The 14,054-nt window shown below is 38.1% G+C and overlaps 1 protein-coding gene across 2 annotated transcripts; it reads left to right on the top strand.

The window, feature by feature from the left end:
• The first annotated feature begins 448 nt into the window (after nucleotides 1-448).
• Nucleotides 449-1,714, top strand: ND-ACP (NADH dehydrogenase (ubiquinone) acyl carrier protein). 2 transcript variants are annotated; one of them, XM_065231603.1, is made up of 3 exons: nucleotides 449-778; nucleotides 862-975; nucleotides 1,398-1,714. In XM_065231603.1, exons 1-3 carry the CDS (start codon nucleotides 611-613, stop codon nucleotides 1,575-1,577), a joined length of 462 nt encoding a protein of 153 aa, XP_065087675.1. In that variant the 5' UTR covers nucleotides 449-610; the 3' UTR covers nucleotides 1,578-1,714. The 2 variants fall into 2 exon arrangements, with proteins under 2 accessions (XP_065087675.1, XP_065087674.1); XM_065231602.1 differs by lacking the exon at nucleotides 862-975 and adding an exon at nucleotides 1,034-1,159 and having other exon boundaries at nucleotides 453-778.
• The last annotated feature ends 12,340 nt before the right edge of the window (nucleotides 1,715-14,054 follow it).

Here is a 14,054-nt window from a genome sequence, read left to right as displayed (position 1 = left end):
TGCTTGGGACCGTTGTTCTGGTACTGAGTGAGCCAAAAATAATAATGATTTTCTTCGGGACCCAGTGGTCTTAGAGTTACCTCTATGCTTTCTCCCTTCTCCCTTCACGCTAAGATGCTCATACCTTAAAGTTGGTAAAGAATGCCTAGCTATAGGTAAAAATTACAAATAGTCTAAGAAAGTGCACATAACTAAATTATCGGTAATCGTGGATTACCAATAATTAACGTTGAAAATTACCTAATTTATAGTAAAAAATAGCCTATTAAAGTAAAAAGTAACGATTTTTATCGGTCAAAAATACCGATAATTTTAGGTAATCGTAGCTAAGAGTGTAGAGCATTGAAACCCCATTGTCCCGCGCAGAACGCAGCCAACTGCTGTCATCGTGTTTCCTTCTGGAGAATCTTGGCACCATTGCCTCCGGCTGTCAAATGAATGATTCAAACATTATATAACTTATCTAGATCAGTTCGATCCGCACTTTCAGGAGGAATATTTTCTTCGAGTCACGAACTTTTCTCTTTCGCGTTTGTGTAACCCGTAAATCCGGAGTGCAATTCCGTGGTGCATACGTCCGTGAATCCCGTCGGTCAACGGTAGTCCAAGAATGGCATCTTTAGTGAATAGCGTCCGCAGCTTAGCGTGCAGAAATACTCCACTGCTTCGATCACTCGCCATCCGCACCATCTCGTCTTCGTCGGCAGCGGCTTTGCAGCAGAGAAGTTGTAATCAGAGGATTCTGGTTCAGCCCCAGCAACTTCTGTCAAACTTTGAGGTTAGGAACCGTGTCTGCTCCCGAGACGTATTTATGTAATAATTGATTGGTCTAAAATTAATTCCCTGATGGATTAATTCCAGCATCTGGAAGGTTTGGGTACCATTCGATACTACTGCTCGAAGCCAAAGCTTCCCGAAATCCGGGAGCGGGTGCTGAAAGTTGTCGCTGCCTACGATAAAGTTACGGCCGATAAGGTGCGCTAATGTTATTGTTTTTTTTTTCTTTTTGTCTCCCTGATGCGTGTGTAAGCAGCAAATCGGTCGTTGGCAACTGGAGTGCACTAGAAGCTATAGTGCCAAGGAACCCCTAACGCTGCAGTTGATCAAAGAACGAGTGCTGCTAGTACTCAAGCTGTACGATAAAGTCAACCCGGAGAAGGTACGTTTCTGAGCGAGGATTGATGATGGCACAACCGCAGGGGAGTCTGCTGTTAGGCGTTCGAAAATTGGTTATTTTTAGTGAATGATAGATTTAGTGTACAATTTGCTATCGCATAGTACAGGGAATTTCAGCTTCAGCGACTCCTGTTGCCAACTACGTGATCGGCTGTGCATTATTGAGACAGTATGCTTGTGCTAAGTGTCGTCAAAGTTAATCGATTTCTCCTGCTTTGTAGCTGACCCTGGAGTCGCATTTCATCAACGATCTTGGCCTGGATTCGCTGGATCATGTGGAAGTGATAATGGCCATGGAGGATGAGTTCGGTTTCGAGATCCCCGATGGTGACGCAGAGAAGTTATTCAAACCGGCCGACATTGTACAGTACATCGCCGATAAGGAGGACATCTACGAGTAAGTCTAAGGGAGAAACGAGCTCTAGAGCGGTGGAAACCGTTGCTGCCTGGATGCTGCATATGTTGTTAAAAGAAAAGGAAACTGTGTAGATTATAGTTTAAAACGAAAAGGAATAAAATTTTGATTCAGCCAAGAGAAGCTAAGTTGTTTTTGCTGGTAGAGAAAGCAAGCTTACTTCCTGTAGGTCAGTCGAGACTATTTTCAGAAGTTTCCCTTCTTTTCAGTGAACCTCAACACTAGGGAGGGAGTATGTGAAGGCAGTGTTAACATGTTCCGAGGATTCTAAACAAGACGGTGAAATTCATAGTTTCTCTGTATTCTTGGAAACAAAAACTTAACTTCAGTAACTGAAGTAGTATCTGGTTTACCGGTTATCAGGATCTGGTATGTCCAGTTTTTGCGCTCGAAACATATTTTTCATTTAAAAAAAGAAGTGTTATAAGTATGATGGAAATAGGGTAGATGCCCCTTAATTGGGTTCAATAAAGGGCTTTGGCAAAGAGTGTGCGTTTGACTTGCACTGTCACATTAATGGCCCTTCGCTTATTTTCAACTTCTATTAAATTTTCATACTGTCGTACTCTAACGGAACTATCTACCTACCCTCTTCTAAGACCATTCTCTAGCTAATAAATTATCACACTAAAGCATCATGTCAGACAGCATTTCCAACCAACACTGAAAATCGCCAACTTCGCGTATGAAGTTACATAAAAACAATTCGAATTACATAATTCATGTCAAGCAACTTAGACTAAATAAGCAATTTTCCATCTCTAATGGTTCAAGATTTATGCTTGTTTTTAATAAATAACAGAGTGATTCCTGAAAATCTTTTTTTAATGAACTGTTTATACATTTATTTATTTTCTTTGATTTGTTTTCCTCATTGAGTACCAATGCTACCGACGCAAGAAAGGCAACTCCTACACCTGAACCCTCTACCTATCAACTCATCCACTCATGGAACGGGGACCAACAGCTTTACTTCCTTTCCGAAGGAAGGCGTGAGCAGATATTTTATGTCTCAGAAAATCCCGACGATGCCGAAGCTATGTCATTTGAGGCAATCACGCTTCCACACACAACCGGCGCTGCTAGATTGATTTCTTTTTAATTATTTGTTCCAGACACCTTTTACATTTTTTTGTGGCGTAGGGTAGAGAACTACTTCGGCCTATCGAGCAGAAAACTTCAAATAAATCCATGATTTCAGAGTTAAAAAGTCAATTATGCGATTGGTACGATTCTTTAGTTAATAAGCTACGGAACGAAGTCAATGAGAACGCGTGATATGAAGGTTTGCACCCATTATTCCCAAAAACAAAAGAAGCGCTCCGATTGAATCAATTTTTATCTTCATCCGATAGGCCGATGTGAATTCATTGGCGTTTCAATGCGTTAGGCCGAGTTTAGAATCCGTAGGCCGAGTTTAGCGTCAAGAAGCAGTGTTAGACTTTTGACAATATCTCAACGATTGGTTTCTCTTTATCAAATCTAACGAGACGTACGGAAAGGTAAATAAATTTGGAAGCCATCAGTAATAATAACATTCCGATTGGTGTTAAACTGCGCTCGATTAAGAAAGACCAAGTGCGGGTTGAGCTTAATAGGCCGGAAATGGGGTAGTTAACCCTACATTTTATTTATTTTTTGTTAATGGAAAACGTTTCCAACTTTCCAACAAAAAGATATGCAAGTTGGTTGCTCCATCAAGCTCATCGCTCACTTTAGAGCAAAATCATGTTCACATCGCTAATAAAATTGTTTTTCCTTAAGGGGTTACGCCTACCTGCAAGACCGAACAAAAAGCGAAAGTTTGGATTTTTTCTTCTCGAAAACGACGCAACATATTGAAAATCGGTTTTCTGCCGTTTATTGAACACACATTAAATGGTACATTTATCAGTCGATGCTGTAAAAACGAGGTCCTGGTGCCCCGCACGGCTGCTCCCCGTTGACGATGTTCGAAAAAACGCTTTTTGCGGTGCCAACTGCGGTTTGTGATGTAATCATCTGAAATTAAAAAAAAAAACCATGCGAAATCGTTAAGCATGTGTTAAACTTTTTGGCACCGGTTTTGAAAATATGATTCCGAGATAATCGCGTTTAAAGTTTCAAGTTGGGTTTAGTCCACTATAAGTGAATATTTTTGTACGTCGCATAACTTTCACAATTTTCATCGGATCAACTTGATCTTTTGAGGAAATATTCTTGACTTTATATACTTTCGATTAGGACAATAAAAAAAAATCGATTTTTTGAAAGTTTGCAGGTAGGCGTAACCCCTTAATAATATAGTTGTTAAATATTTGTGTGTTTTGACATAAACTACGTCTTACGGGAAAATATAGGGGTAAATCAAAAATCTGAAATTTTAGTATGCACATTTGAATCGGCCGTTATGGATTCTCGATCAAGAGTTGAGTTAAGTTTAAGTTTCATGTCGGTTTGTCAGTGGCTCTATTGCAGATCCAGCAGCCCATTTCAGAATGTCTGGAGAGTAACGCCCATTCCGAGGTTACTTTCACTCAGAATAAGCCCCGCATGTATGAATAACCGTTATCAAATAGATATTGGCAGACCCCCTTCACTCTTTGGATTTTTGAGAGACAGATAACAGCGCCAAAAGATTTTGACGAGACAACGTTGAACTACTGCGTTGGAAGAAAACACGCACACCAACATCTATACATGTACGAACCCACACAACTATGCGGACGGTACAGCGCAAATCAAAACACGAAGCGGTGTCATCACTCATCGTCTTTCAGCTTCGGCTACTTCCGTTTGCGTTTGCATTCACCGGCGTTGACAAATACTTCCTACGTTATAAAATAGGAAAGTAATGATTAATCCAATGTAATTTTTGAATAGAATGCCTGCTGTGTTGGCCAAAGAAGGTGGAATATTTTATTACGTTTAGCAATGATTTCGATACGTTGCATTTCCAGTGACTGGGGTGTTGGAATAATTCTTTAGAGAGAGTTAATGCTTTTTCCATGTTTACTTCTATGCTTATTAAGATTCTTTTGAGTACCAGCTCCGCAAATCATCAATTACTATTAGAGATTTGCATCTTACTGATACCGGTGGTATATTGGAAACTCTTTCGCTAGAAAGCAACACATATTACAAGCACATCATGATGCGCGCTTGGATGTGTGATTGTTTTCTCAAGTGTTTCTGTTGCGTATAAAGTGGTAATGATTAAAAATCGGACCAATCACAAACAAGTAAGAATCTTGCTATCGCAATATAATGATGATGACTTCGAGGATGATATCGTCCTCTTTCCTCGGCTGATCATCAACGTCCGCATTGACATCTATCATGCGGTCAGTTATTGAGCCCAGGTGGTGAAGTTGGCGGGGAACTCCCAACAGTTTCAATGTGCACTCAACAGATGGCACTGCGATCACATACGGGTGGTAATTATATGCCTTGTATGAGGAATTGATTAGTGGGATATCTTGTTAATTAGATATCTTTGATATTGGTGATACATACACACTTCCAGGTTCGAAATTATTCTTTTCAACCCTGGCATGTATTTAGTTTAATTTTGATATTTAATTTGTAAACAAAAATTTGGACAGCTCTCACCATATTCCGCTCTTCCGCCACCGTTAATTGCTTCCTTTGGAATCCCTTGGGCTTTTTCACTAACGCTTCGTATTTCATTCCGTGCTTCACCGGCAATTTCCTTCCGTAGAGCGTCCTTGGTTGGTTGGTTCTAATATGATTCCGCCTTTTTTGGTCGGTATGATGTCCACCATATGCACGCAGAGAAATATATCATCGAAGCAAAAATATTTGAGGTAAATTTAAACGTAAATTCAGTTTGTTCTGGCCACAAAAATAAACTCGGTTGATTTCAAACGTATTCCATGTTTGAAGTCATGTGACATCAAGGTTTAAAATAAAAATAATGTTACGTTTATTTTAAAAATATTCGTATTGAAAATAAACGTATTATTTTTGATTGATTTGACAGCTTTGTTAACAAACATAAATATGTTTATTTTAAACATGCGATTTATGTTTGTTAGCTACATCGTTATGTTTATTTTAAACGCACCATTTTTTTAAAACAAACGTATTTTGAAATTATTTTAGAATTTTATTGCGCAATAAAGCAAATAAAAGTGCGCGATTAGTTTGAATCGCCTTGGTGTCTTCGATGCATTTAAATCCAGTTTTAAATGCGTTGCAGACACCAAGACAATACCAACTAATTGTGCACTTTTATTTGCATTATCACACTTCCAAGTAGCCCGGTTTCAGTTGTAAATAATAAAAAGACGTCAAATATTTTATTGTTGAATACAGAGTTTCGTATTGATTGTTGGTAGTAGTGTTGCCATGTGGTACAACCCAGTACACAGCAAAAAAAAATGTAATATCGATCAACGTAATTCAAGCTGATGTATGAAATAATGATGTAATAGCAAAAAGCAGATACAATATTACATCAATGGATGTAATTTTGTTCGCAAAATCGATGTACATCGTACAATGTGATATTACACAACCGATGGATTGACCTGGTTGCATCAGTTTTGATGTAATATTCAACAACTTTTTTTGCTGTGTAGTAGTGGTGTTGCCATGTGGTACACTGAAAAATTGAAATAGCAGGTTAGTCACGAAAGTTTTCGAGCCGCTCCGTCTGTCACTTCGTTTGTGGTACTACCAACAATCAATACGAAACTAACGATTTTAAATTGGCTCACCACTTTAGTAGCCTATTGGTCCCAAGCAAACGATTAACGTGCCCTATTCTAGTTGAAATTCTATTACTACACTATGTTTGTTTTGATTCGCTATGAAAGTTTGACAGATAACATCAGGGGTGTGTGGATTCATGCAGAACATGCAGGGGTGAGTGAAATAGCTTGGGACTGCTTGGGACCGTTGTTCTGGTACTGAGTGAGCCAAAAATAATAATGATTTTCTTCGGGACCCAGTGGTCTTAGAGTTACCTCTATGGTACTACCATAGAGGTAATTCTAAGACTACACAGCAAAAAAAAATGTAATATCGATCAACGTAATTCAAGCTGATGTATGAAATAATGATGTAATAGCAAAAAGCAGGTACAATATTACATCAATGGATGTAATTTTGTTCGCAAAATCGATGTACATCGTACAATGTGATATTACACAACCGATGGATTGACCTGGTTGCAGCAGTTTGGATGTAATATTCAACATCTTTTTTTGCTGTGTAGAAGGTCCCGAAATAACGTGCTCAACTTTTTGGCTCAGCTCTGGTACTCTCTTCGGTCCCAAGCTAATCGATTCACCCCTCGAAACATAGGAAAAACCAATAAGCCCTCATTTTATCTGTCAAACTTTCATAGCGAATCAAAACAAACATTGCGTAGTACTAGAATTTTGACTAGAATGGGATACGTTAATCGTTTGCTTGGGACCAATAGGCTAGTCAAGTAGTGAGCCAATTTAAAATCGTTAGTTTCGTATTGATTGTTGGTACTACCAACTAAGAAACATTTAAATTGACCGTTAAAACGATTTTGATGAACATTTTAAGAGTGTTAATTATGTCTGCTGGTCTGTGATCATACCTTCACTATCGCAACTTCGGGTAATTTGCGAAAGTACTTGCATTTTTCTCAGGCACTTTTGATCTAACTGCAATTACTCTCTCATACTCGAAATGTGCCACGACCAAATTGGCACAACGACGCCCTATACGCTCTCTGACCGAAGCGCAGGGGTGCAGACTTCTTCAGTGTCTTGTACTAATACTCGACAGTCTAGTTTTCGGGATTTCAGCAGATTTGATTTCGGATAATTCAGTGCTAACATTTGAAAACGGCGCAAAAGCCATTTGTAAACAAATGGTTTGTGGGCCCTTCACTCGCTACCCGAAGAACGCCCACGCAAACCAACAGCATCGTCAGGAAGGGGAAAATTTCCCCTACCCGATGTTGCTGTTGTGTCGCGTGGGTGTACTTCAAGTAGTGAGTAAAGGGCCCACAAACCATTTGTTTACAAATGGCTTTTGTGCCGTTTTCAAATGTTAGCACTGAATTGGTAAAACAATACCACAGACAAACAGACATAACACATTGAATATTTCTCACTTTAAAACATCGTCGCTTAAACATTACCGCCATCTGTTGAGTACACTGTGGTGGGTAGTACGCTGAACAGATGGCGGTAGTGTGTAAACGTCAAACTCAAGGGAAATGACTATGCGCGCCACAGGTGGCGGTACTACCAACTACGATACTTTTGAATTGACCGTTAAATGCTTGTTCGATGAACAACTTGCGAGTTTTATTTCTGTTTGTCTGTGACAATACAATACAATACAATTATTTTACAGAGCGAATCCAGCAAAAAAGTACCGTTTAAGATATTTCAGGCATAACATTTGATAACGGCACAAAAGCATTTGTAAACAAACTTTCGAAGGCCCTTTACACGCGAACCAAAGTACGCCCACGCAAACCAATACCATTTTCGGAAAGGTGATAGTTGCTCCTATCCAATCATGTTGTTGGTTTGCGTGGGCGTACTTTGGTTCACGTGTAAAGGGCCTTAGAAAGATTGTTTACAAATGCTTTTGTGTCGTTATCAAATGTTATGCCTGATTTGGTTGTAGCTACCATTTCCTTTGAAATGCTAAATTATTTTGACAAAAAATTAAATAGGACCGACTGGCGATGAGCGGCGAATATATATGTCAACATTTAACATGCGGATAATGGGGAAAATGTAAATGAAAACCGCGAAAACTGTGACCATACTACGTGGGATTTGACTCAATTGATTACAATATGGAATATATCGCGATGCTAACCAGATAGAAAGTTACTGTATCTGACAAAGTTGTTCAGGAGATCATAGCCTTGTCGCTGGCGGACAGTAGATCAGAATTTTCTCACTACGTAGCGCTAGTATACATGTGAAATTCTAGCATGTGATATATCTCGAAATCCTGACCAGATAAAAAGTTATTGTCTTTCACAAAGTTTTTTAGGAGGTCAAAGCCTATTGCTTGGTGCTCAATAGTTCAGAATTTGCTCACTACGCGACGCTAGTATACACGTGAAATTCTCAAATAAAATATCTCGAGTTCCCAACCAGATAGAAAGGTACTGTTTTCGGCATAGTTGTTCAGGAGGTCAAGGTTTTTTTGCAGGTGGACAGTAGTTCAGTGTTTTCTCACTTTATGGCGCTATCTCTTGCATATAAAATATCTCTAGATCCTGACCAGATAGAAAGTAAATGTATTGGGCAAAATTTTTCATGAAGTCAAATACTTTTTGTTGGGTGACAATAGTTCAGAATTTTCTCACTATGCGGTGCTAGTATATACGTGCCTTTTTCGCATATTCAATAGCTCGAGATCTTGATCAGCTAGAAAGTTGCTGCCTTCGGCAAAGTTGTTAAGAGGGTCAAGACTTTTTGGCTGGTAAACAGTAGTTAATAATTTTCTCACCACGGGGTGTTAGTATACATTTACACTTCTCGCATATGCTATATCTCGAGATCCTGATCAGATAGAAAGTTACTATCTACGACAAAGTTGTTCAGGAGGTCAAGGTCTTTTGGCTGGTGGACACAAGTTCAGAATTTTCTCACTTCATAGTGCTAGTATACATGTGAAATTCTTGCATATAAAATATCTCACGTTCTTGACCAGATAGAAAATTACTGTCGCCGGCAATTATGTTCAAGATATCACAAAATTTTTGCTCGTGGACAGTTGTTCAAAATTTTCTCATTACGTAGTGCAAGTGAAATGTGAAATTCTCGCCTGTGATATATCTCGAGATCCTAACCAGATAGAAAGTTACTGTCTTGAACAAAGTTGTTCCGGAGGTTAAAGCCTAGAGCTTATGAAAAAATTCTGAACTATTATTCACCAGCCAAAAGACCTTGACCTCCTGAACAACTTTGTTGTAGACAGTGACTTTCTATCTGATTAGGATCTCGAGATATAGCATATGCGAGAAGTGTACATCTATACTAACGTCAAGTGGTGAGAAAATTCTTAACTACTGTTTACCAGCCAAAAAGGTTTTGATCTCCTGAACAACTTTGTCGAAGACAGCAACTTTCTATCTGGTCAGGATCTCGAAACAAACCACATGCGAAAATTTCACGTATATTCTAGCGCTACGTAGTGAGAAAGTTTTGAGCTACTGTCCACTAGCGAAATCTATCTGATCAGAATCTCGAGATATTTTACATGCGAGAATTTTGCGTGTATACTAACGCCACGTAGTGTTAAAATTCTGAACTATTGTGTACCAAGCAATAGGCATTGACCTCATGAACAACTTTTTCGAAGACAGTAATTTTCTACGTGTACACAGCAAAAAAAGTTGTTGAATATTACATCGAAACTGCTGCAACCAGGTCAATCCATCGGTTGAGTAATATCACATTGTACGATGTACATCGATTTTGCGAACAAAATTACATCCATTGATGTAATATTGCATCTGCTTTTTGCTATTACATCATTATTTCATACATCAGCTTGAATTACGTTGATCGATATTACATTTTTTTTTTGCTGTGTACACGTTTATTAGCGCCATGTGGTGAAAAAATTCTAGGCTACTGTCTACCAGCCAAAAAGTCTTGACCCCCTGAACAAGTTTGCCCGAAACAGTAACTTTCTATCTGCTCAGGATCTCGAGATATTGTATATGCGAGAATTGCATATGTATACTGTAGAGAAGTAATGAGCAAACACGATATAACATTAAATTTAATAAAATAAATAAATATTATTATGTGCGAAATAAGACCATATTATATGTAAAGCTCGATTCGAGATTGTTGCGTCGACATTGGTAGTCGATATAATCTAAATGCGAAGCAGTGGGATGCACAGTGACACGATCGGTTGAATTGAGAGCCGAGAGCCTGCTTCCGATTCAATGCGAGAAAACACGATCTGCGCACGAGAAAACTATGAGAGGTTGGGAGCAGCGTTGCCAGATATACCGATTTATCGGTATTTATACCGATTTCCGAACTAGATACCGATATACAGATAAGGTTCCTCAGAATACCGATTTTTAAGATTTTGCCCGCGCTCGAATTTTGGAGAAATTTTTTGTGAGCGACTTGTATCTTTTTGAATACCTCATATTTTTTGAGCCTTCAAAATTCTAAAAAAATCATCCCTAAATATGCTTTATGCTTGATACTCTTTCGACTAATGTTTGCATTTCCTCTTTTTCATTGGCTACCCATCAATCCAGAAAAAGTCGATGGTTCTTTCCGGTAATTTCTAGGGAATAGAGAAATATTTTTTAAACATTATTTAGCTTCCGGACGTTTAAATTCATTTTTTAACTTCCTGAAGCTTCATTCAACTTTCCCTGGAATTTTCTTCCACCTTACCTTGGAAGCTTCTTCAACCTTCGCTCGAATGATTCTTTATATCTTCTCCCACCAGTTTTTTCAACTTTCCCGGAACTTCAAGGATGCTATCAGATTTGTATTGCGGATCCACACTAGCTGCAGGAACATTTAAGAAGTTCTGAAGCTTCAGAAAAGTCCAGACTTTTGTGTTAGTTTCCATTAATTAAAGATAGTTTCATAAATTTCTGTTAAAATTCGAAAACCCGGACATTTCAGAAAAGTCCAGCGAACTCCAGTGAACTTAAGGAAACATCATAAATATTTTGGAAACTTTACAAGTTCAAAGAACTTCAGAGAAATTTAATGGTTTTCAGGAACTTTAGTGAAGCTCAGAGAACATCAGGACAGATCAATGAATTTCAATGAAATTGCTGAAATTATAAAGCAGTTCCGAGAAACTCAGGCAATTTCCGAAAACTTTAACAATATGCAAATTTAGGAAACGTAAGGGAAGTTACATGAACATTAGATCATTGTGAGAACATTGTATGGGAAGTTCTATGGGTTTTTTAACACTCCGAACACGATGCCTCCGGTAAAATGTGTAACGGCAAAATGGCAATGTTTGAAATATCATAGTTCAGCAATTTATCGATAGATTTTAAATCAGTTGATTTTGAATAGATCTTTAAACTATGAAGTTTCAAATGGTGCCAGTAGATTTTAAATTTGTGAATATATGGCTGAGCTATGATTTTTCAAACATTGCAAGTTTACCGTTACACATTTAACCGGAGGCATCGTGGTCAGAGTGTTAATGGCAGTGTCGATAACTTTAAAAAAAAAATCGGTAAGATCAGAGAACTTCAATGCTGATGTTACAATAAATTAAAAAAAAAATGTGAGGGCACATAAGAGATTTTGTAATCTTCAAGAAAGTCCACAGACCTTCAAAGATGAATAGAGGATATTCTCATTATAATCAGGGAAATTCCGAGCGCTTCGAGGATGACCAGAGAACTCTAAAACAGCCCCTAATTTCAGGAAAAAATACAAGAAGTTTTAAGGAATTTCGAGGAATTATAGAATATTCCTAAGTGCATTTCAGGAATGTTCCGAAAAATTCAGGGAAATTGCGAAGTCTTCAGGGATGTTTTATACATATATCAGGATTTTTTTTTGATCATTTGAACATCCCCCAGGAATCTCTTTCTTCCGGAATTATGTCCTTGTTTCTTTCGACTGTTTCGTAAGCACTCTGGCGTCCGACTTTCTTCAGATGTTTCTTCCAATCTACATTAGGAAGTTTCTGTCGTCTTTTCCAGGAAGTTCAATTAATTCTCACAGAAATTTCTTTCGTCTTTTTTTGGAAGTTTGACCATAAGCCAATGTTTTTTTTTCGACTTCTATTGGAAGGCTTTTCTTAGCTTCTTCTGGCTTTTACTGGAAATGGCTAGTTCTGGAAATCTACTTCGGGTATCCGAAACATTTCTGGCTTCCTTTGGATGTGACATCCGATGTTTTTTTTTTCAATAGTTTATTTAAATTTTCGCCACAAGTTTCTCAATTCGTGTCTTGGAAGTTTCCTGGATGTTTTTCCAGCTTTTCTCGAACTTCATCCAAGAGAGCTTCTTTCGTCTTTCTTTGGATGTTTTTTCAGCTCAATTCAGAAGCTAATTCAAACATTCCCCGGAGTTTTCTTCCGGAATTTACCGATCGTAGTTCAAAAGCCAAAAATTTGCTTTGATTAACGGCTTTCTCGGTCATAAACACTGCAAACGACTACGATGTAACTGCCCGGCCATGGGTTGTATCTTTTTTCAAGGGAAAATATTGTTTGTCGTTATTGTCAATAGTTTAGTCTTTGTTGTGGCTGATTTTCCATATTTTGTTTTCATTTAATGATATTGTATTAAAAAAAAACTTCTTGATCACAATTTCGATCACCATTTTAAGTACAACGATAATTAAAAAACAAAAAATTGAAGAGTGTTTTAAGGCTGAGAAAGCCATTAAACACAGCAATTCCCCTCAAGTCCCAGTCGTTACCATTGTTGAAAATTTTGCTTTCAAAAACGGCAAACATATAAGATTAATTAAATAGTAAATACCGATAAATACCGATTTTTTAATACCTTCGATACCGATAAGCTTTAAAACAATCTGGCAACGCTGGTTGGGAGATGAGGAGAGGAACCGTTTCGTAATTATATGGGAATGTGTGTGTGAGAAAAAGCAGAAACATTAAATTTAATGTTATATCGTGTTTGCTCATTACTTCTCTACATATACTAGCACCGAGTAGGGAGAAAATTCTGAACAACTGTCCACCAACGAAAAGATCTTGACCTCCTAAAAAACTTTGCCAAAGACATTTACTCTTTATCTGGTCAGGATCTATTGATGTATCACATACGAGAACTTAACATGTATACGAGCACTACCTAGTGAGAAGATTCTGAACTACTGTTAATCAGCAAAAAGGCTATGATCTCCTGAACAGCTTTGCCTAAGACAGTAACTTTCTATCTGGTCAGGATCTAGAGATATTTTATATGAGAATTTCACGTTTAAACTAGCGCCGCAAAGTGAGGAAACTCTGAACTACTGTCCATCAACGAAAAGGCCTTGACCTTCTGAACAACTTTGTCGACGACAGTAACTTACTATCTGGTCATGATCTCGAAAATTTCACATGTATTCTAGCGCTACGTAGTGAGAAAATTCTGAACTACTCTCCACCAGCGAAAAGATTATGATCTTTAGATTAACTTTGCCGAAGACAGTAACTTTCTATCTGGTCAGGATCTCGAGATTTTCCATGTTGTAACCAATTAAGTCAAATTCCACGTAGTACGGACACCGTTTACGCGGTTTCCATTCTCATTATCTCTATTATCCGCATTTTTGAGGGGTTAACTGTGATAAAAGTTTAGCTTGTTAAGTTAAAAACAAGTTTTTTAATGAATACCCGTTGGTTTCATATCGATTGGTAGCTCGGCTGCAAAATGGCAATGGAAAACTCACACTGTTGTACAAAGTACAACGCGCGAGTACTCGTGTTACTAAAGTTGGCGCGAGTAACGGAGGGTTAAGCAATCACATCTACAATCAAC

Source organism: Ochlerotatus camptorhynchus, unplaced genomic scaffold (assembly GCF_037179485.1).
Source record: "Ochlerotatus camptorhynchus isolate MF236.1 unplaced genomic scaffold, CSIRO-AGI_Acam_v1.1 ptg000357l, whole genome shotgun sequence".
NCBI lineage: Eukaryota > Metazoa > Arthropoda > Insecta > Diptera > Culicidae > Ochlerotatus > Ochlerotatus camptorhynchus.
This window is presented reverse-complemented; position numbering and strand designations above follow the sequence as displayed.